The following is a 24,654-nucleotide window of genomic DNA, read 5'->3' on the forward strand; positions in this document are numbered from 1 at the left end:
CCACAACTTGCAGTTTTGCTCCTTGAAAGGGCAGCTTCTGGGAAAGGTCTCTCAGCCCTACCCACCTCACAGGGTGTCTGCTGTGGGGGGAGACGATAGAGGAGATTGTAAGCCGCTCTGAGTCTCTGATTCAGAGAGAAGGGCGGGGTATAAATCTGCAGTCCTCCGTCCTCCACAACTTGCAGTTTTGCTCCTTGAAAGGGCAGCTTCTGGGAAAGGTCTCTCAGCCCCACCCACCTCACAGGGTGTCTGTTGTGGGGGGAGACGATAGAGGAGATTGTAAGCCGCTCTGAGTCTCTGATTCAGAGAGAAGGGCGGGGTATAAATCTGCAGTCCTCCGTCCTCCACAACTTGCAGTAGGCGCTTTAACAAGAGCCCTACAAGCTCTTGGAGGATTGGCTACATCAGAGGTGTGTGGCTATGAGGGAACACACAAGAGGGGGGAACCCACAGCTGTCGTTGTTATTGTCGCTAAATGCCCAGCCGCTAACTTGTAATAACGAACTTAATAAAATGTTACGTAGGTTCTTTTTCGTCAGGGGGTTATCAGGTCCCAGGTCTACCAAGTAAAAGGCAAACGTACAGAAAAAACATCTAAACTTTATTTACAAAATCAAAGGGGAAGGGAAACGCAAAATGGGATGATAAAAACCCAATCAAACAAGCATCCTGTGCACAAAGGAACACTTAAATAAAACCTTCAGGCAACTTGCCTATCTCCCTACACTGGACTGTGTGTTGTTGTTCAGTCGCACAGTCGAGTCCCACTCTTTGCGACCCCACGGACCGAGTCACGGCAGGCCCTCCTGTCTTCCACCATCTTCCGAAGTCTGCTCACATTCATGTTTGTTACATCCGTAACGCTGTCCAGCCATCTCCTCTTTTGCCATCCCCAGCTTCTTTTGCCTTCTGTCTTTCCCAGTGTCATGATCTTCTCCAGGGAGTGCTCCCTTCTCGTTGGGTGGCCAAAGTATTGGAGCTTCAGCTTCAGCATCTGCCCTTCCAGGGAACAGTCTGGGTTGATCTCCCTTAGGACTGACTGATTTGATCTTCTTGCAGTCCAAGGGACTCTCAAGAGTCTTCTCCAGTGAGTGTTGCTTTCTCATTGGGTGGCCAAAGTATTGGAGCTTCAGCTTCAGCATCTGACCTTCCAGGGAACAGTCTGGGTTGATTTCCCTTAGGACTGACTGATTTGCTCTCCTTGCAGTCCAAGGGACTCTCAAGAGTCTTCTCCAGGGAGTGCTCCCTTCTCATTGGGTGGCCAAAGTATTGGAGCTTCAGCTTCAGCATCTGACCTTCCAGGGAACTGTCAGGGTTGACCTCCCTTAGGACTGACTGATTGGATCTTCTTGCAGTCCAAGGGACTCTCAAGAGTCTTCTCCAGGGAGTGCTCCCTTCTCATTGGGTGGCCAAAGTATTTGGGCTTCAGCTTCGGCATCTGACCTTCCAGGGAACAGTCTGGGTTGATTCCCCTTAGGACTGACTGATTGGATCTTCTTGCAGTCCAAGGGACTCTCAAGAGTCTTCTCCAGCACCACAGCTCAAAAGCATCTATTCTTCTGCGCTCGGCCTTCCTTATGGTCCAGCTCTCACAGTCATACATTTTTGTTGTTGTTGTTCAGTCGCACAGTCGAGTCCGACTCTTTGCGACCCCATGCACCAAGTCACGCCAGCCCCTCCTGTCTTCCACCATCTTCCAAAGTCTGCTCAAATTTGTGTTTGTTACATCTGTAACACTGTCCAGCCATCTCCTCTTTTGCCGTCCCCTTCTTCTTTTGCCTTCTGTCTTTCCCAGTGTCATGATCTTCTCCAGGGAGTGCTCCCTTCTCGTTGGGTGGCCAAAGTATTGGAGCTTCAGCTTCAGCATCTGACCTTCCAGGGAACAGTCAGGGTTGATTTCCCTTAGGACTGACTGATTGGATCTTCTTGCAATCCAAGGGACTCTCAAGAGTCTTCTCCAGGGAGTGCTCCCTTCTGGTTGGGTGGCCAAAGTATTTGAGCTTCAGCTTCAGCATCTGACCTTCCAGGGAACAGTCTGGGTTGATTTCCCTTAGGACTGACTGATTTGCTCTTCTTGCAGTCCAAGAGACTCTCAAGAGTCTTCTCCAGGGAGTGCTCCCTTCTCATCTGGTGGCCAAAGGATTTGAGTTTCAGCTTCAGCATCTGACCTTCCAGGGAACTGTCAGGGTTGATCTCCCTTAGGACTGACTGATTTGCTCTTCTTGCAGTCCAAGGGACTCTCAAGAGTCTTCTCCAGGGAGTGCTCCCTTCTCATTGGGTGGCCAAAGTATTGGAGCTTCAGCTTCAGCATCTGACCTTCCAGGGAACTGTCAGGGTTGATCTCCCTTAGGACTGACTGACTGGATCTTCTTGCAGTCCAAGGGACTCTCAAGAGTCTTCTCCAGGGAGTGCTCCCTTCTCATCTGGTGGCCAAAGGATTTGAGTTTCATCTTCAGCATCTGACCTTCCAGGGAACAGTCTGATTTCCCTTAGGACTGACTGATTTGATCTTCTTGCAGTTGGCTAATTCCCGAGACTAATACTCACTGACGCTGTTTCTGCTGTCAGGCCCACAACACCAGAGAGATGTCTTCCGAAGTCCCATCCTCATTTACCTGGTTGTGTTGTTACCTTCTCCCGGAGAAGGCTTCTAGCTTGGAAAAGTACAAGTTCCTCCTTTTGTGGGCACCTAGCCTGATTTTATCCCGGCTGGCTGACTGGTCAGCCAATCGCTGACGAGATCTGATTTAAAAGCTATCATCTAGGCTTGACTCTAGATTCTAACCTGTCAAGGCTAGATCTAAGCAATCTATGTCATTTGTGGGCTGCCTTCACAGGTGCATCCAGTTAGTCTCCACCTGGGACTAATGAAGTGCCTATTAGCTTTGACACACCGCTGGTGCAAATCCCGAAACACTTATAAATATACAGACATTGAGTACACAAGCACTTAGGTGTCTCTCAGTTTCTTGACAGTGGCCTAATATGCAAAGGAGTTCCTGCTACCAAAAACAAAAAAAGCCCTGGGCCTTCGGCCATTGCTGCTGCTAAAGAGACAAGTCACTGTTTTGTTTAACAAAAAAAGGTTTACCTCTTTGTCAGCGGGAGATAGGGGGGAGGAAAAAATGACCGCCGTCTACTGGATATTGTGGGTTCTACTGGATAGTGTGCCTCAGCGTGCCTCTTTAGTACGATCCCCGAAACTTTGGACCATACAAGGGTTGCCAGCCTCCAGATGGGGCCTGGAGATCTCCCAGAATTACCACTCACCTCCTGATGGCAGAGAGCAGTTCGCCTGGTGAAAACGGCCGCTCAGGAGGGTGGGATTCTGTGGCCTCGCATCTCAGCTGAGCTCTGTCCCTTCCCCAAATGACATCGTCCCCTGGTTCTCTCCCCCAAACGGGGCTCGAATTCAAGCAGGAGCTGCTTTGCGTATTAAGCCGCACACCCCTGGCATAGCCAATCCTCCAAGAGCTGACAAGGCTCTGTTTTGTAAGCTCTCGGAGGATTGGCTACATCAGGGGTGTGTGGCCTAATATGCAAAGGAGCTCCTGCTAGAACGCCAGGTCTGCCCCCAAATATCCAGGAATTTTACATTCTGGAGATGGCAACCCTATGCAGGTTCCGTGAACACCCCCGACATGACTTTTTTGGTAGTCGAAGACACTCCCCACTCCCCTTTTCCTTCCTCTCCTTCTCATCAGTGGAAAACAACCCAATGAGATTGGTGGGGAGGGGGGGAATAAACAAAGATCTGTTCTTTTCATTTTTCCCTTCCCTGCTCCATGAGCTAAGACTGCAGCCCTTACATCAGCCAGCAAGAGAAAAAATAGCTTCACCCGCAGTTATGTGGACTGACATTTTATAACCTTTCTATTTTTATTGTTTACAGATGTGTACATAAGTGTACATTTCCTTAACAGAACTTTAGATATTACATGTCTTCTCTCTCTCTCTGTCTCTCTCTCTCTCTCTCCCCCCCCCTCTCTCCCCCCCCCTCTCTCCCCCCCTTCTTTTCTTTAAAAAAGAAATCTGCAAATGTATTTATTAGCCAGAACGAAGGGAATTTCATTTCCTGTCCCATGATGCAAACTCTTCTGGATTGATTTCTGTATCCTTCGCCAAACCAGAATGCATATTTTTTGTTGTTGTTTGTACAAATACGCACACGACGCTGCCTAAGAAAAGTGCATTGTTTAAAACGCGTGATGTCTTTGATTGAGCAACATTGAGAAGGGCTCGACAGCTCGAGTCAAGAGGTGCGGGTGAAATGTTTGCCTCTGGTGAAGTCAAATGTGAGTGTGAGGGAGAGCAGAGGACGCTGAAAGAGTTTCAAAAACACTTTTTTAAAAAAATGAGGGTCTTCTGGAGCTTACAGTAGGTCCTGTACTAAGAGCCCTGTAAGCTCCAGGAGGATTGGCTACATCAGGGGTGTGTGGCCTAATAGGAAAAGGAGGTCCTGCTAGAATTCCTTACAGGGCTCTTCGTACAGGGCCTGCTGTAAGCTCCAGGAGGATTGGCTACATCAGGGGTGTGTGGCCTAATATGCAAAGGAGGTCCTGCTGCAAGCTCATCACTTGTGTGTCCCTATTGTTTTGGGGAGTTGTTCCTTTTCTGCATATATTTTGCTCCCTGTAGCGGTCGATTTGATATTACACATTTCTGGGATCCGAGATCACTGCAGATGGTGACTGTAGCCATGAAATTAAAAGACGTTTGCTCCTCGGGAGGACAGCTATGGCGAACCTGGGCAGTATAATAAAAAGTAGAGACGTCAACCTGCCAACAAAAGTCCGTATAGTTAAAGCGATGGTATTCCCAGTAGTAATGTATGGCTGTGAGAGTTGGACCGTAAGGAAGGCCGAGCGCAGAAGAATAGATGCTTTTGAGCTGTGGTGCTGGAGAAGAATCTTGAGAGTCCCTTGGACTGCAAGAAGATCCAATCAGTCAGTCCTGAGGGAAATCAACCCTGACTGTTCCCTGGAAGGTCAGATGCTGAAGCTGAAGCTCAAATACTTTGGCCACCCAATGAGAAGGGAGCACTCCCTGGAGAAGACCCTGATGCTGGGAAAGACAGAAAGCAAAAGAAGAAGAGGACGGCAAAAGAGGAGACGGCTGGACAGCGTTACCGATGTAACAAACACGAATTTGAGCAGACTTCGGAGGATGGTGGAAGACAGGAGGGCCTGGCGTGACTTTGTCCACGGGGTCGCAAAGAGTCGGACTCGACTATGCGACTGAACAACAACAAGAACAAATGCCTTGCATACAACCTGCAGGAGAATAAAGAAGTTTGTCTAGGGGGCGAGCGCAGACCTGCTGAGCTAAGACAAAAATGTGTGAGCCAGAGGCTAAAAATCTGTGAGCTAGCTCACGCAAACTCAGAGGCTCTACAGCCGCCACGGCCGATGTCGGTAACAAGCTACAGATCGTTGCTGCAAAACAAGATGGAGTTCATAAAATCATTAGGATGGAGTTAAATGACTGAGAACTGTCCTCCCGCCGGCAAAACGCTAACGTTTGCTGTTCTCCTGTGCTGCCAATGCAATTAGCGACCCCGGGATGAGGAAGCGTCTCATCTGTGACCTCTCTTCTCTGTCAATGGCATCGTCCTTCATGGGGCAAACGCATTTTGGAATGTCGTTTTTACGTCCCGCATTACGTAAGCGATTGATCCTTGTGGATGACAGCACAGAGCGGCATTCGCCCTGTCAGGACCTCGCCCCATCCCCCATGACTTGGGAGGCAAAGTGACTCTTTCCATTCCCTAGGTGGGGGCAGGGGATCCCCCAGCTTGGAGGCCCTCCCCCCGCTTCAGGGTCATCAGAAAGCAGGGAAGGAAATGTCTGCTGGGCACTCCATTATTCCCTGTGGAGGCCGATTCCCATAGGGTATGATGGGGAATTGACTTGTGGGCATCCGGGGCTCTGAAGGGGCTATTTGTTTGAGGTAGAAGCGCCAGATTTTCAGCACAGCATCCAATGACTCTCCTCAAGACACTCTCCAAGTTTCAAAAGGATGGAACCAGGGGGTCCAGTTCTATGAGCCCCAAAAGAAGGTGCCCCTATCCATTATTTCCAGTGGAGGGAAGGCATTTAAAAGATGTGTGGTCCCTTTAAAAGTGACGGCCAGCACTCCCTTTGGAGTTCAACGATTCTTGTCACAACCTTGCTCCTGGCTCCACCCCCAGTGTCTCCTGGCTCCACCCCCAAAGTCTCCTGGCTCCACCCCCAAAGTCCCCAGATATTTCTTGAACTGGACTTGGCAACCCTACTTTCCAAAGCCAAAAAAAAAGGCAACAAATAATGTCCATTAGCCCTTCCAACACAAAACACAAGTCTCCCAAGATATGACGAATGACTCAAGGGGGAGGAGGAGGAATAAAAATGCATGTATTTATTGCAGAAACATTTAAAAACATGTAAGGGGCCAACTCGAGACTCATACCATAATAAAAAGTGACATGTGCAGAAGAGGAAACACGTATGGCCTGACACGTTTCCACCCAATAGACTCTACTGCTCGGTTATGAAGGCACATGGGCTCGGATCAGGTGCTTTCACTTGTATTTTCTGGACCAAATTTGGGAGGCATACACCTGCAATATCTTTCTGCTTGTATCAGCAATTGCCACAAGGCTACTTTCAAGGCAGTCTCACAAATATTTTTTTTTACCTGGAGAGCCAGTTTGGTGTAGTGGTTAAGTGTGCGGACTCTTATGTGGGAGAACCGGGTTTGATTCCCCACTCCTCCACTTGCACCTGCTGGAATGGCCTTGGGTCAGCCAGAGCTCTGGCAGAGGTTGTCCTTGAAAGAGCAGCTGCTGTGAGAGCCCTCTCAGCTCCACCCACCTCACAGGGTGTCTGTTGGTGGGGGGGGGGGAGGGAAAAAAGATTGTGAGCCGCTCTGAGACTCTTCGGAGTGGAGGGCGAGATATAAATCCAATAACTTCATCTACCTCACAGGATGTCTGTTGTGGTGCGAGGAGGTAAAGGAGATTGTGAGCCGCTCTGAGACACTTTGGAGTGGAGGGCGGGATATAAATCCAATATCTTCATCTTCTACCTGTATCATTTGATTTCATATTGGAAAATTCCTATTTTGTTCCTCTAGCAACTTGTTTATTGTCTTTTTAAAAGTTTATTTTATTCTCTTTTCTATTTTTTTTTTTGTTAAATACCCTGTGGGATACAAAAGGGGGGAAAGGGTTTGTTGCCTTTTGATCGTATCAGGAGTCTATATGTACTTTACATTATTTTACCTCTGAGGAAAGCTCTTATTGGGCCAAAACACTTTAGGTCATAACTGTTTCCTCTTGGGCATATGTTATTTTCGTTACAGTATGTGGCGCAGAGTCGTAAAGCTGCAGTACTGCAGGCCTAAGCTCTGCTCACGACCTGAGTTTGATCCTGGTGGAAACTGCGTTCAGGTAGCTGGCTCAAGGTTGACTCAGCCTTCCATCCTTCCAAGGTCAATAAAAGGAGTACCCAGCTTGCTGGGGGGAAAGTGTAGACGACTGGGGAAGGCAATGGCAAACCACCCCGTAAAAAGTCTGCCGTGAAAACATTGTGAAAGCAACGTCACCCCGGAGTCGGAAACGACTGGTGCTTGCACAGGGGACTACCTTTTTTTATGAGGATTCTGTTGGGTCCATATGTTTTTTAAAAATGTTTCTGCAATAAATGCATGTATGTTAACTTATTATTATTATATATTTATGTTCTTACCCATTGGCCTCTGACTTGTTTTCTGATTTATCTTTTAGGTTTTTGGTTTCATTTCACAGAATCATAGAGTTGAAAGGGACCTCCAGGGTCATCTAGTCCAACCCCCTGCACAATGCAGGAACTTCACAAACCCCTCCCCCTAAGTTCACAGGATCCACATTGCTGTCAGAGGGCCATCCAGCCTCTGTTTAAAAACCTCCAAGGAAGGAGAACCCACCACCTCCCGAGGAAGCCTGTTCCACTGAGGAACCGCTCTAACAGTCAGGAAGTTCTTCCTAATGTTGAGCCAGAAACTCTTCTTTTGACTTATGTTTGCCCCCACACACATGCCTCCTTTTCTTAACCTTACCAATAACACAAACAGTAAGACCACGTGCACACATATGCATACCCATACAGTGGGATATCCTGCCAAGGTAGGATTGCCAGTCTTCAGGTGGGTAAGAATTACAATAGAGAGAATCACGGAGAGAATGAAAACCCAAAGAGAAACCGGGACAAAATAACGAACACACTTGTTAATTCATTAACAATTATTTTAAGTCTGAAACTTCAAAGCACTGATTATTACAATCCAATTTCGACAATTAATATAGCAAGGTAAGTCCACGTAAATCCTTTCCAAAATGCATCTAAGCACACGCTTCATTAGAACAAATTGCTTAAAGTGCTTCGTGCTACAACGGGCTTGTAGGTCAAAGTGCCTGTGCGGGTTTTTCTTTCCAAAAGGAATGAATCCAAAGATTCCCCGATGTCCCTCCTTTTAAACGTGATGATGAGAACTCCCTTTGGCATTCAGTTGTGCTTGCTCCTAGCTTCACCCTCAAAATCTCCTGGCTCCACCCCCAAAGTCCCCAGATATTTCCTGAATCGGAACTGGCAACCCAATGCCAGAACACCACAAAGTATCAGTCAACTCATCTAAGAGCTCAATTGCTAAATTTTCCTCCTCCCATTTCTCCATGAATTTAGAGGGACATGCAAATGATCCCCCTTCCCAAATTTTATTCTCACAACAGCCCTGCAAGGTAGGCTGTGTAAATAAAAAAAACCGCTAAGAGACATCATAAATTTAAAACAACCAGACAGTGTAATATAGAGGCCAGTGGTGTTCTGACCAAGCTTGCACATAGAACTTCAAATAAACAAAAGCGTGTAGCAAAAAGACATTCACATAAGACAGTTCAAAAACAGTCTTTCCAATCACAAAGGAGTAACAATATCAAAAGAACCTGGAAATCTAACAGACATGTTCTGAACCTTGTTGGTCTTCTATGAAAGTATTGTAAAGATTGGGTTGCAGTGATAAATAAGCCTCCAAATTGAAGAAAGATGGATGAAACGTCTTGATATCAAGACAAGACATCTTTGGAAGGGCTTCCTTTAGTTCTTTGAACTAAATACTGGAATATTGTTACTCCTTTGTGATTGGAAAGACTGCTTTTGAACTGTCTCTTGTGAATGTCTTTTTGCTACATGCTGTTGTTTAGAAGATAGAAGATGAAGAAGATATTGGATTTATATCCCACCCTCCACTCCGAAGAGTCTCAGAGCGGCTCACAATCTCCTTTACCTTCCTCCCCCACAACAGACACCCTGTGAGGCGGGTGGGGCTGGAGAGGGCTCTCACAGCAGCTGCCCTTTCAAGGACAACCTCTGCCAGAGCGATGGCTGACCCAAGGCCATTCCAGCAGGTGCAAGTGGAGGAGTGGGGAATCAAACCCGGTTCTCCCAGATAAGAGTCCGCACACTTAACCACTACACCAAACTGGCTCTCCAGTTTATTTGAAGTTCTATGTGCAAGCTTGGTCAGAACACCACTGATCTCTACATTACACTGTCTGGTTGTTTAAAATTTATGGTGTCTCTTAATGTTTTTTTTTATTTACACAGCTGTACACTAAGATCCTATAGTTTCACTGCAAGGTAGGCTAGGCTGAGAGAAAGAAAGAAAGAAAGAAAGAAAGAAAGAAAGAAAGAAAGAAAGAAAGAAAGAAAGAAAGAAAGAAAGAAAGAAAGAGAGTAACCCAGAAACACCAGGAAAGCTTCTGAGCTTAGCAGAGAACCGCAACCAAGTTTCTTAGGCCCTGATTGAAATTTCTAACCACTGCACAACACTGCCTTCTTTCAGGAGTGTGAATTCCCTCGTCATTTTTCATTTATAAAGCTATTGATTTTTTTTTTTTAAATTAGATCCTGCTTTTTTGACATGCTGTCATAAAACATTTAAACGATTGCTAGAGAAGTACACGAGGCAGCTAAATCGTTCCAAATTAAATACATTCATTCTTATGCGCTGTGCAAGCCTGGGATACAGAAGACTACAGCAAAGCGATTCCAAATCAGTCTGCGGTCAGTTGTATTCCCAAGGTTTTTAGCCGCCCAGCCCAACCAGCTCCGTTTCCTAATTCCTTCATTCTGTTGTGTCTCCACAAGATGTCAGCAGTTATCTATTTTTGAATCCAACCTCTGCTAGGGAAAAAAAATAAACCTTTATTTTTGTAGCAGGAACTCCTTTGCATATTAGGCCATGCCCCCCTGATGTAGCCAATCTTCCAAGAGCTTACAGCGCCCCTGTAAGAAGAGTCCTGAAAGCTTTTGGAGGATTGGCTACATCACGGGGGTAGAGCCTAATATGCAAAGGAGGTCCTGCTACAACAAAAACTCCTGCCACCAGAATTAAACCCCGTGGCGCAGAATGGTAAAGCTGCAGTACTACATTCCGAAGCTCTGCTGAGTTCGATCCCGGCGGAAGCTGGGTTCAGATATCCGGCTCAAGGTTGACTCAGGTAAAATGCGTGCCCAGCTTGCTGGGGAGGTCAAGCGTAGAGGACTGGGGAAGGCAGTGGCAAACCACCCCATAAAAAGTCTGCCGTGAAAACGTTGTGCTGCGACGTCACCCCGGAGTCGGAAACAACTAGTGCTTGTACAGGGGACTACCTGTAAGAGGATACTTAATTTTTTTTAAAAAAAAAATTAATTTAATTTTAATTTAATTTAATTTTGGATTTATATTCCACACTACCCTGCAAGCGGGCTCAGGGCGACTTACGACAGTAAAATCGGAGTTAAAATAAAATCATAAAAGCAACAATACAACAAGAGTGTGCATTTGTACTGCACTTCCAAGGTCCAAAGGACATTTGTACGGCACTTCTGAGGTCCACGGGACATTAGTCAAATTGAACTGGCAATGTAATTCTTTAAAAAGCCCTATAAGGCAGGGCTCTTCTTTGAGCAGGAATGGACAGGAACACAGTTGTTGTTGATGATGATATTGGATTTATATCCCGCCCTCCACTCCGAAGAGTCTCAGTGCGGCTCACAATCTCCTTTCCCTTCCTCCCCCACAACAGACGCCCTGTGAGGTAGATGAAGATATTGGATTTATATCCCGCTATCCACTCCGAAGTGTCTCAGAGTGGCTCACAATCTCCTTTCCCTTCCTCCCCCACACAACAGGCACCCTGTGAGGTAGATGAAGATACTGGATTTATATCCCGCCCTCCACTCCAAAGTGTCTCAGAGCGGCTCACAATCTCCTTTACCTCCCTCCCCCACAACAGACACCCTGTGAAATAGATGAAGATATTGGATTTATATCCCGCCCTCCACTCCGAAGAGTCTCAGAGCGGCTCACAATCTCCTTTACCTTCCCCCCCCCCCGTGAGGTAGATGAAGATATTGGATTTATATCCCGCCCTCCACTCCGAAGAGTCTCAGAGCGGCTCACAATCTCCTTTACCTTCCCCCCCCCCCCGTGAGGTAGATGAAGATATTGGATTTATATCCCGCCCTCCACTCCGAAGAGTCTCAAAGCGGCTCAGCATCTCCTTTACCTTCCTCCCCCACAACTGACACCCTGTGAGGTAGATGAAGATATTGGATTTATATCCCACCCTCCACTCCGAAGAGTCTCAGAGCGGCTCACAATCTCCTTTACCTTCCTCCCCCACAACAGACACCCTGTGAGGTGGGTGGGGCCGAGAGGGCTCCCACAGCAGCTGCCCTTTCAAGGACAACCTCTGCCAGAGCTATGGCTGACCCAAGACCATGCCAGCAGGTGCAAGCGGAGGAGTGGGGAATCAACACCGGTTCTCCCAGATAAGAGTCCACACGCTTCACCACTACACCAAACTGGCTCACCAAACTGGTTCCAGCTGGCTTAGCATTGGAGGTGTGGCCTGATATGCAAATGAGTTCCTGCTGGGCTTTTTCTACAACAGAAGCCCTGTGCAAAACAATGGTGACATCAAGGAGCATCCCTGCCACTAGGGAAACTAGGCCATTGCGTAGGGCACTGGCCTTATGGGGGTGCCAAATTGGACGCTGAATCCTCATGAAACTTGGTGACATTATTGGAGAGGGGGGCTCCAGAAGTTAGCCTCGCCTAGGGCACCACACAGTTTAGGACCGGCCCTGGTGACATCAGGAATGCGGCCCGTTGAACGAAACTTTATTGTTCTGGTAGGTGCTTTCCAACCAGGAAAGGGGGCGGTACAGCAAATAAAGGGTTCGTACTGATTTAGCCCTACTCACCAAAGGCTATTTCAAAGGCTGGCTGAACGTAAAGAAAAGGCTCAAGGCTCTCTTAACAAAGTAACAGTTCATTCCTAAATACAACCTACTATAACATCAGCTAGTACACCTTGGACCAGCTGCCAGGGCTGGCGCTGGTCCGAAGTAAAACAATAACTTCACTCGATACTTATCTAAATTGCCCAATAACACAGAAAAGAAACAAACCCTGCAATAAGCAAAGACATACAAACAGAAGATCAAGAATTCTTGAGCTACCGCTCGTTGCCGTCAGCGAGCAAAGTAACCTCTGCCGTCCTGTTCAGAGTGGGGCATCTAACAGAAATTTTGCACAGTCTTTATAGGCAAAGATCGAAGAAGTCACCCCATTCGATTACGACTTAGTCACGTTTTGGCACGTTTCACAATAAATTCTTTGAAGGAGAAGTTCTCATCGTCAGATGTTTTGAGACGCCATCGATGTACATTGGCTGCTGAGACACCGGATTGATTTCCACTTCCAGAAACTGCTCCATCACATACAGATCACAAGATAACATACACTTCTACAATTTAGGGAGGTAAGGAGAACTATTCACTATTATTGCAGGGGATCTTAGCAGTAAAACGTTATCTTTAGGGTCTGGGGTCTTGATTTCAAAGAGGTATATCTGCATACGCTTCCCATTGATTGTTTATGGGTTTACCCCCTGTTGGGAGGTATGGTGCTTGCCGTCACATAGGTTATGTTGGCCTGATCCAACATAACCCTATTATGTTGTTAGCCGCCCTGAGCCTGCTTCGGCGGGGGAGGGCGGGATACAAATAAAATTTTACTTACTTACTTACTAGTAAAAGGTCAAGAAACAGGCATAAGGAATTCTGGAATCTTAATACTGACTACACCATATCTTTTAGTTATGTTTTAATAACATAACATATTAGGAAGGGAATTGAAAACAAATCAGCCAGTATCATAATGCCCCTGTATAAATCGATGGTGCGGTCTCATTTGGAATACTGTGTGCAATTCTGGTCACCGCACCTCAAAAAAGGATATTATAGCATTGGAAAAAGTGCAGAAAAGGGCAACTAGAATGATTACAGGCTTGGAACACTTTCCCTATGAAGAAAGGGTAAAACGCTTGGGGCTCTTTAGCTTGGAGACTGCGGGGTGACATGATAGAGGTTTACAAGATTATGCATGGGATGGAGAAGGTAGAGAAAGAAGTCCTTTTCTCCCTTTCTCACAATACAAGAACTTGTGGGCATTCGATGAAATTGCTCAGCAGTCGAGTTAAAATGGATAAAAGGAAGTCCTTCTTCACCCAAAGGGTGATTAACATGTGGAATTCACTGCCACAGGAGGTGGTGACGGCTACAGGCATAGCCAGCTTCAAGAGGAGGTTAGATAAAAATATGGAGCAGAGGTCCATCGGTGGCTATTAGCCACAGTGTGTGTGTGTGTGTGTATATATATATATATATATATATATATATATATATATATATATATGTATATGTGTGTGTGTGTGTGTATATATATATATATATATATAAATTATTGGCCACTGTGCGACAGAGTGTTGGACTGGATGAGCCGTTGGCCTGATCCAACATGGCTTCTCTTATGTTCTTATATGTTTTATTTCCCAAAGCACCATTCTAATTAATTTTTCCCACATGGCCTAATATGCAAATAAGTTTCTGTGGGGCTTTTTTTCTACAAAAAATGAAAAGCCCTGCTGTAAGGTAATTCCATATCCCCCCCACACACACACAGTTTGAAGAGGGGGGGCCTGACACAGGATGGAGAGGCTTGTCTTATGTTTGGACTTTGTTCGATGGCCACACGTCAAGCCCATCCCTAGATACCTGACATATTATTTGAAGGATCTGGCCGTGAAAGGGAAGAAATTTCACATGTGATCAGGGATGGAATTCTAGCAGGAGCTCCTTCGCATATTAGGCCACACCCCCTAATGTAGCCAATCCTCCAAGAGCTCACAAGGCTCTTTTTTGCAAGCTCATGGAGGATTGGCTACATCAGGGGGGCGTGGCCTAATATGCAAAGGCGCTCCTGCTAGAATTCCACCCCTGCATGCAACAAAAGGTAAAAACGTGTGAATTACCACAAGAAAGTTAGCAGCGATTAAGACAGAGAAAAAGAGAGGGGAAACCACGTTGGAGCATCTTGATTTGAAGCTTTTCGTCCTGCTGCCTTCTTGCTTTCATGGTGGTGGAATCTGCTTCAGAGAGACACAAAATATCCCAATTCTAACACCGCCTAAACTTTGATGCCTCCTCTCACCCATTGCTCAAGTCTCTACTGCCACCTGCTGGATGCTGTCTTGGTCTCTTCCAAAATAAGCACATTCCCTCTTAATTTGCAAGCCTAAAGGACAACTGTACTTTTGGCTAATGATGTATTTGGAAAACATAATGGTCTTAGGGGTCGCCAATGTGGTGCTCAGGAGCTCTATCGCACCCACTGACACTTTTCCTGGGTGGGGACAAGAGAGGCTATTGGCCATTGGAGATTGGATTGGAGATATAGATTTTTTTTTTTTTAATGTTGCCTTAGCAGCGGCCCCGTGGCGCAGAGCGGTAAAGCGGCAGTACTGTGGTCTGAACTCTCTGCTCATGACCTGAGTTCAATTCCGGCGGAAGCTGGATTCAGGTAGCCGGCTCTGGTCAACTCAGCCTTCCATCCTTCCGAGGTAGGTCCAATGAGTACCCAGCTTGCTGGGGGGGGGGGGGGAGTGTAAAAGACTGGGGAAGGCAATGGCAAACCACCCCGTCAAAAGCCTGCCGTGAAAACATTGTGAAAGCAACGTCACCCCAGAGTTGGAAACGACTGGTGCTTGCACAGGGGACCTTTCCTTTCCTAGTAGCAGTTGCCACCACAATCTAAAGGATCGTCATGGTATAACTGAAGGTAAGCTGTGGCCGTTTTGCGGCTGGTTCCACTTCCTGGGGCAGCCGTTTGGGGGCAGCCATTTTGTTGCTCCGCCCGCCATGTTTTGTCAGAATCCTAAAGGTGCTCACAGCCTCAAAAAGGTTGGGGAGCCCAGTCCTAGACTGCCCCCTGATGTAGACAGGAGTACAAAAGTCACAAGCCAGGTACACACCTGAAGAGATCCTTTAGACTTGAAGATCCATTCCATCAGTGGCGGTACTTTCCTCTGTGAAAGACCCCAGTGGAAGGTACCTGTGTTTATAAAATGACTTCATTCCATTAACTGTGGGCTGGGCTATGGCTCAGGGACAGAGCATCTGCTTGGCACCGAGAAGGTCTCAGGTTCAATCCCCGGCATCTCTAGTTAAAAGGGACAGGTAGTAGATAAGATGATGTGAAGGACCTCTGCCTGAGACCTTGAAGAATCGCTGTCAGGCTAAGTAGACAATACTGGCTTTGATGGGCAAATGGTCTGATTCAGTATCAGGCAGCTTCATGTGCTCAATCTGGGAAGAAGACGACGACTGCAGATTTATATCCCGCCCTTCTCTCTGAATCAGAGACTCAGAGCAGCTTACAATCTCCTATATCGGGGTGACCAACGGTAGCTCTCCAGATGTTTTTTGCCTACAACTCCCATCAGCCCCAGCCATTGGCCATGCTGGCTGGGGCTGATGGGAGTTGTAGGCAAGAAACATCTGGAGAGCTACCATTGGCCACCCGTCCTATATCTTCTCTCCCCACAACAGACACCCTGTGAGATGGGTGGGGCTAAGAGGGCTCTCACAGCTGCCCTTTCAAGGACAACTCCTGCGATAGCTATGGCTGATCCAAGACCACTCCAGCAGTTGCAAGTGGAGGAGTGGGGACTCAAACCCGGTTCTTCCATATAAGAGTCTACACACTTAACCACTACACCAAACTGGCTCTCTTGCCTTAAATTCTCCATAACTGGGACAAAAGAAAAAGAAGTACTGCAGATTTATACCCTGCCCTTCTCTCTGAATAAGAGACTCGGGGTTCACAATCTGCTATATCTTCTTCCCCCACAACAGACACCCTGTGAGGTGGGTGGGGCTGAGAGAGCTCTGACAGCAGCTGCCCTTTCAAGGACAACTCTGTGAGAGTTATGGCTAACCCAAGGCCACTCCAGCAGGTGCAAGCGGAGGAGTGGGGAATCAAACCCGGTTCTCCCAGATAAGACTCCACACATTTAACCACTACACCAAACTGGCTCTCTTGCCTTAAATTCTCCGTAACTGGGAGAAAAGGATTATGATCTGAAGAGGTACCTGGTTCAGATCTTGGCTCAGCCATGAACTCAGCACGTGGGTTTGAGGCAGGGTGCTCTCTCTTAGCTTCAGCCAAGTTTCCCTAACTCTTCAATCGGGGAACCGAATACTGGCCTGCCCTACCAGCTTGTGATTACCCCGACAATAAACCGAATCTGCTTTGAACAAGTGTGATATATGTGTCCAGTTACCATAATTCCTCCCAGTTAAGAAGCAAACGAGGTCACCTCTGGAGGTCCTTCCTTTAGCGAAGGGCCCACCCCACCTCTTCTTTCTCCTGGGCTTGCAAACATCTCTCAATTTACAGCCCTCAGTAAACGACTGCTAAATTTAGTGCCTGGGGCGAAACACGAGCCCAAAGGGCAAGGGCTGATTTGCACCGAAGGCAGAGGGCATGCGCCGGTCAACCACAAGGGGAGCAAATGTAAACATGTTTGAATACTTGAGGGGTAGGAAAAGTACAGCCTGAAGCGATGGACAGCAAGCCAGAATTATGGCCATTCCTCACCTCCCTGAACCCATTCCTCTGTCTCTCTCCTGCGCTCCTCTCTGATGGTTTCTCCAAGTCCAAAACACAGTTTTAAATGCACAACAACCTTGCAAGGTAGGCTGCTGCGGGGGCCATCCAGATCAGGCCCACGGAGGACTCCTATCAGGCCCATGAGCAAGTCTGCTTTCTTCTTCTTCTCTCTTGCTTCCTTCTGGAGATCTAGTTTGGTGTAGTGGTCAAGCGTGCGGACTCTTCTCTGGGAGAACCGGGTTTGATTCCCCCACTCCTCCACTTGCACCTGCTGGGATGGCCTTGGGTCAGCCAGAGCTCTGGCAGAGGTTGTCCTTGAAAGGGCAGCTGGCAAAAAGGATGCATCTTAGCATCCATATTAGAGACTGGAGCACGAAGCCTGTTGGGATCTGCTCTCTTGTTTGATGAACCGTTTCCGTTGATTTCCTATTGCAGGGGTGGCCAAACTGCAGCTCAGGAGCTGCATGTGGCACTGAAGGTAAGCCGTGGCCGTTTTGCGGCTGGTTCCACCTCCTGGGGCAGCCGTTTGGGGGCAGCCATTTTGTTGCTCCGCCCACCATGTTTTGTCAGAGTCCTAAAGGTGCTCACAGCCTCAAGTGCCACGTGCAGCACTTTCAGACATACTGTGTGGCTCTCAAAGCCCCCACCGCCCCCACCGTCAGCTGGCTTGGAGAAGGCATTTCTCAATTAAAATGCATTTAAAGTTAAAGTTGCTTTTTTCCCACCTTTCTTTCGGCCTTCCTTCCTTTGATGTGTAACTCTTGTGGCTCTCAAACATCTGACATTTATTCTATGTCAGGGGTGTCAAACTCATTTGTTATGAGGGCCAGATTTGACATGAATGAGACATAAGAACATGAGAGAAGCCCTTTTCTTTCTGTGCTGCTGGAAAATTTTGCTTTTCTTCCTTTGGTCTTGACCTGGGAGAAAGAAGTCCTTTTCTCCCTTTTTCACAATACAAGAACTCGTGGGCATTCGATGAAATTGCTGAGCAGTGGGGTTAGAACGGATAAAAGGAGGTACTTCTTCACCCAAAGGGTGATTCACACATGGAATTCACTGCCACAGGAGGTGGTGGGGGCTACAAGCATAGCCACCTTCAAGAGGGGGTTAGATAAAAATATGGAGCAGAGGTCCATCAGTGGCTATTAGCCACAGTGTGTATATATATGTGTGTGTGTATGTATATATAATTTTTTTTGGCCACTGTGTGACACAGTGTTGGACTGGATGGCCATTGGCCTGATCCAACATGGCTTCTCTTATGTTCTTATGGATCAGGCCAATGGCCCATCCAGTCCAACACTGTGTGTCACACAGTGGCATATACACACACACACACACACACTGATGGACCTCTGCTCCATATTTTTATCCAATCCCCTCTTGAAGCTGGCTATGCTTGTCGCCGCCACCACCTCCTGTGGCAGTGAATTCCACGTGTTAATCACCCTTTGGGTGCAGAAGGACTTCCTTTTATCTGTTTTAACCTGACTGCTCAGCAATTTCATCGAATGCCCACGAGTTCTTGTATTGTGAGAAAGGGAGAAAAGGACTTCTTTCTCTACTTTCTCCATCCCATGCATTATCTTGTCAACCTCTCTCATGTCACCCCGCAGTCGACGTTTCTCCAAGCTAAAGAGCCCCAAGCGTTTTAACCTTTCTTCATAGGGAAAATGTTCCAAACCTTGAATCATTCCAGTTGCCCTTTTCTTGTTGAGACCTTGTTGGGCCGGGCCATGTCGGGCTGGGCTGGGCTGGGCCAGGTCAGACCAGCCATGTTTATATCTCTTACCTATCTAGAATTAGGTAGGAGGTATAAACTTTATAAAGGACACAGACAAACACAATTAAAGATTTTTTTAAAAAATCCAAAAATAAAACATGCTTAAAACATTAGCACTCATTGGTCTTAAAGGTGTTTTCTTTGTATTTCTCCCATGGGATCCAAGGAACTGGGCAAAGGAAGCTCCGGCTCTTTCCTTCCTTCCCCAGGGGACAAAGCAGGGAGGAGCCTCAGCCAATAGATGGGAGAGAAGCTTGGCTCAGTAGCTCTGCTGTGTGACTGAGAAAACCTGGCAAAACAAGCTCCGCCTTCCCCCCCCTTCCTCCCCAAGGGAGGAGCCTCAGCCAATGGAGAAAATGGAGGTTTTGCTTTGTAGCTCCCTGCAAAGCAAGCCGTTATGCAGAAGGAAGCAAGAGGTAGGGAGAAGGAAGCGGATGACAGCCAGTTGCTTGGGGGCCTGTTAGGAGCTCGGCCCCAGGGCCACATGTTTGACACCCCTATTCTATGTGGCTCATACGTTAAGCAAGTTTGGCCACCCCTGTCCTATTGTGTACAAAGACATTCACTTTTGTATGAGATCTGACTAGATGAGATCTCCAGGTTTTATATTGGTTTTATGTTCCGGATGTGGTTTTGAATGCTGGGATGCCATCACTACTATGATACTTTATGGTTTTTATGATGTTTTTTGTAAGCCACCTTGGGCAGGGTTTCCTGGAGAGGTGGCATAGAATTTTTTTCTAAGCAGATAAATAAAATAGATGTCTTTTGGGGCCACCGCCTAGTAGTCCACTACTCGGCCCTCGTGGCCAGATACGCCACCCAGAATCGAAACCATCTCTGTAAATTGTATCAGTCCTGTGCAGGTTGTAGACCGTCTTAAAATTGAATTGAACTGTATCAAAACCAGGCTGTTTCCAAAGCATACGCTCCAACTCTGTGGTTCTTACAACATTTATTGAAGTATAGAAGGCACTTACAATACAGGGGCGGGAGGACAGAATTCCTCCAAAAGAAGAAACAGAAGTGCAATCGGAAATCAAATTACACCAAAAAAAAAGAGAAAAAGTAACAGGTTTCACCCAGACCAGAAAGAGCACCTTTCCCTGTTAACGATACAGTACGTGAAAATAAGCTACAGTCAGTTGACTATGGGTTAAAGTAGGTAAGATTTTTTTTTTAATATAAAAAGATAAAAAAAATTCTATTCGTAGAGGTTAGAAAAAGAAAGGGAAGGAGAGGGGGGAAAAGGAATTCCTTTAACACACAACCGTAAAAGGAATCACGAGTCAGTGGTTCTTCTGCAACTTCTGGCCTTCTCAGTGCCCGCTTTGTAAGAGGTCTTGGTACATTTCGGTGAGGTGAGCTGCCTCTCTCTGGCCAGAAAGCAAAGCACCATGGGTAGTGGAATAGTACTTCCTGTGGGTGGCCTCGCCCGAAAACATCACCTGCATAGGCTGAAGATCCAGGCACGGGGGAGAAAAAGTGGAGGGAGAAAAGGGAGAGGTGAGGCAATGTACCAAAAAAGTGTTTCAGAAAGAAAACAGCTGATTTCTACTATCTAATTAATAATATCTGATCAATCATCCACGGGAAGAGAGGAAGGGCCAAAGCTCTATATACGCAAGAGCTCCTCAGTTCTGTTCTGTGCCAGAAACTCTCCACAAACTCATTAATAGCTCTTCGTGTTGCCCTGCCCTGCATAGCCCAGGTGAGCCCGATCTCGTCAGATCTCAGACACGAAGCAGGGTTGACTGTGGTTAGTACTCAGACGGGAGACGTCCTTGGAATACCCAGTTGGGAGGCAGGGGCAGGCTCTATTCAGTGACCTCACTGAATAGCCTTCAGGCCCTCAACAGGGGTCAGTCGCCAGAGGTCAATATGACTTCCCGGTGCAGATAGAAATAGATAGTCAGAGAAAGATTAAACAATGCTTGACAGTATAGTCCACAGTATACAGTGGATCCATAACAAATAATGGATGTTTCTTCAGCTTCTTTGGATTTTTGCTTGGTGTATATGGAATAAGTACATTTTGCTGTGTTCTTCTAGGGATTTATTATTTATCAATCTCTGCAGGCACACGGAGAAAATACCAAGAAAAATCACACACGCACGGGCTAATTTTTAATAATAATAAAATAATAATAAATTTATTCTTATATCCCGCCCTCCACCGCCGAGGCGGGCTCAGCTGCTTTCTTTCTGAAACATTTTTACAAGTCAGCTGTTTTCTTTCTGAAACATTTTTACAAGTTGTAGCAACCAACCTGAGTTTTTCAAGCAGCGTAATAATCGCATGAGCACTTCTACTCAGCGCTTCACTACCCCACAATGCTGGATTCACAGAAAAGCCAAAAGGAGGGGGTTGGCAGAATACCAAAGTATGACCTAGGGTAGGGTCAAATTCCCATTGTACCATTGCTGCTGACTGGTGGAATCTGGGCCAGTCACTGTCCCTCAGCCTAATCTATCTCACAGAGTTGTAGTGGGAATGGACCTGGTGGGACAGAAACACGGGTATCACCCTGAAACTGTAGAAAAGGCAAGGGGGAAAAAGGGATACAAATGGTTATTGTCAGCACTGCCGAGACCATGTACTATGGTGACCACAACTCCAGGGGCGCTGGGGTTATTTCTTTAAGTATATTTCTATTCCGCCCGTTCCCTGCAGGGCTCAGGGTGGAGTACAACAGAGGATAAAACGATAAAATAAAATAAAAGCATTGTGTAAACGGACAACTTGACAGCGCTCAAGATGACCACGTCATCCCACGTTGCCCAGCCTAGCCATCTCACACCACGGCGGTTTTTATTCCATTTCCTAGCGCAGAAGACAGCGCTGGCCAGGGAGGCCAACCGGATCAAGAATAGAATAGGTTATCGTGGGCACTCCCTGTGCAGACCCCGGCCCACTGTGGGGGCCCTGGGAACTCTGTGAGAGTCAACTGAGCCAAGTTACATGCAGGGCCTTTTTTGTAAGCAGGGGCTCATTTGCATATTGGGCCACACCTCCAATCCTCCATGAGCTTACAGCAGGCCTTGTACTAAGAGCCCTGTAAGCTCCACGAGGATTGGCTACATCAGGGGTGTGTGGCCTAATATGCAAAGGAGCTCCTACTACAAAAAAAAAAAAAAAAGACCGGGTTACATGATTGGTTTTAATGCAACGTTTGGGCTGGATCTTGGTGGATCCGGCGAGAATCGCTCTCTGGAAAACCCCAGTAAGCCTCGGCGATCCTAATTTTGGTATCTCGCCCAGAGGGTACTTACAGCCGTCTTGGAGCTCTCGGTATAAGGCAGTGGCTTTGCCAGTTTCTCCACGTCCACTCCGCTCGACCCAACTTGAGTGTAGGAATACGAGCCACGGAAATACGGGTTGCTGCCCCACAAGGAGCGGAGGATCCGCCGAGGTTTTGGAATGTCGGGATTCCCTACGGCAAAAGCAACCAACACAACGGGAGTGACTGAGACGCCACAAATCATTTTGGAAATTTTTAGGTTGTGGATTTCCTTCTATATTCTTGTGTGTTTTCTATGTATATATAGAAGACGACGACGACAACTGCAGATTGATATCCCGCCCCTCTCTCTAAATCGGAGACTCAGAGCGGCTTACAATCTCCTATATCTTCTCCCCCCACAACAGACACCCTGTGAGGTGGGTGGGGCTGAGAGGGCTCTCACAGCAGCTCCCCTTTCAAGGACAACTCCTGCAAGAGCTATGGCTGACCCAAGGCCATTCCAGCAGGTGCAAGTGGAGGAGTGGGGGATCAAACCCCGTTCTCCCAGATAAGAGTCCGAACACTTAACCACTACACCAAACTGGCTCACAATCTCCTCTTATCTTCCTCCCCCACAACTGACACCCTGTGAGGTGGGGGGGGGGTGCTAAGGACTCTCACAGAAGCTCCCCTTTCAAGGACAACCTCTGCAACAGCTATGGCTGACCCAAGGCCATTCCAGCAGGTGCAAGTGGAGGAGTGGGGAATCAAACCTGGTTCTCCCAGATAAGAATCCGCGCATTTAACCACTACACCAAACTGGCTCACAATCTCCTTTTACCTTCCTCCCCCACAACAGACATGCTGTGAGGTGGGTGGGGCTGGAGAGGGCTCTCACAGCAGCTGCCCTTCCAAGGACAACCTCTGCCAGAGCTATGGCTGACCCAAGGCCATTCCAGCAGGTGTAAATGGAGGAGTGGGGAATCAAACTCAGTTCTCCCAGATAAGAGTCCGCGCACTTAACCAATACACCAAACTGGCCCTCATTACCAAACTGGCTCTCATTTTTACATGTTATTACTACATCTATTCTTGTATGTGTTTTAGAAATTGAGTCATGTGAAGTTGAGTGGAACTATCCCTGAAGGAGGAGAATATTGTTCCGAAACACGTCATATATCTGGAATACGTGTAGATATTGTACACTTTATTACATTGTTGGAATTCATCTCATTCTGGAGGACTGACCATTCAATTGTACTGACATCACCGGAAAGTGAACTAAATTATATCAGCTCAGCATCTACCTTCAAATGCTTCTTGGATTAGAATTGTCATAATAAAACCTTCCTCCCATCATACTTTCTAAATTGCTTTCTCATCTGTTGTCACAGTGGCATGAGGAAGATTTTCATTAAGGTAAGACCAGAACCAACAGGATGAAATGAAATCAAAAGGGTTTCGGGCTCAACATTAGGAAAAACTTCCTGACCGCTAGAGTGGTTCCTCAGTGGGACAGGCTTATAGAATCATAGAGTTGGAAGGGACCTCCAGGGTCAACCCCCTGAACAATGCAGGAAACTCACAAACACCTCCCTCTAAATTCACAGGATCCTCATTGCTGTCAGATGGCCATCTAGCCTCTGTTTCAAAACCTCCAAGGAAGGAGACCCCACCACCTCCCGAGGAAGCCTGTTCCACTGAGTAATCACTCTAACGGTCAGGAAGTTCTTCCTAATGTTGAGCCGGAAACTCTTCTGATTTAATTTCAACCCATTGGTTCTGGTCCTACCTTCTAGGACCACAGAAAACAATTCCACCCCATCCTCTATAGGACAGTCCTTCAAGTCCTTGAAGATGGTGATCCTATCACCTCTCAGCTGCCTCCTCTCCAGGCTAAACATGCCCAGCTCCTTCAACCTTTTTTCATAGGACTTGGTCTCCAGACCCCTCGCCATCTTCGTCGCCCTCCTCTGGACCCGTTCCAGCTTGTCTGTATCCTTCTTAAAATGTGGTGCCCAAAACTGAACACAAGACTCCAGGCTACGTCTTACCAGAGCAGAGTAAAGCGATACCATCACGTCACGTGATCTGGAGACTAGACTTCTGTTGACACAGCCCAAAATTGCATTTTCCCAAAATGAGGCCTGCTTATAACCTTGAAAATCTTCCTGGTCTCTTAAGTTGCTCAGGATTCGACTCAGGTTGGCTAACATGGCTGTGCTCCGAAACTTCCTTCATACCATCAGAGGTGGACTCCAAACTCGGGGTACAGCACAGTAAACCCCATGTTGCCCCTTGCCCCCACCAATGTTAGAATTCAGCAACACAGTCCTTGTTCAAAAGGCTTCTCCGACTCTCCTTTGACCTAACTGGCGAAGCCCTTTGAACGATACCGTCGAGCGCCAGTAACCAGCAGATCAAAGGAAGGCTGGAACTTTCAGCGCAGTCAAAATCACCCCCAGAGAAAGCACGCAGCATTGGTTGTATCTCGCTCCTCTGAACTCAGCCCCCATCTCCCAGGTCTCCGTAAAGCCCCGGCATCTAAATACAGAGGGCTTAAACCAACAAAGGCCAGTAATGCAAGGCACGGAATTGTTTGAACGGAGCACCACTTTAATCGGCTTT

General features: G+C 47.1%; 1 protein-coding gene across 1 annotated transcript in view; it reads right to left on the reverse strand.

Annotated features, from left to right (window-relative positions):
- Positions 1–19,742: 19,742 nt before the first annotated feature.
- SMOX (spermine oxidase) overlaps positions 19,743–24,654 on the reverse strand; it is a 37,534-nt gene continuing 32,622 nt past the window's right edge. The window contains 2 exon segments of the mRNA XM_060247189.1: positions 19,743–20,259; positions 22,076–22,236. Coding sequence (XP_060103172.1) covers positions 20,122–20,259; positions 22,076–22,236 — 299 coding nt within the window. The 3' untranslated portion in view covers positions 19,743–20,121.

Source organism: Heteronotia binoei, chromosome 9 (assembly GCF_032191835.1).
Source record: "Heteronotia binoei isolate CCM8104 ecotype False Entrance Well chromosome 9, APGP_CSIRO_Hbin_v1, whole genome shotgun sequence".
Lineage (NCBI taxonomy): Eukaryota > Metazoa > Chordata > Lepidosauria > Squamata > Gekkonidae > Heteronotia > Heteronotia binoei.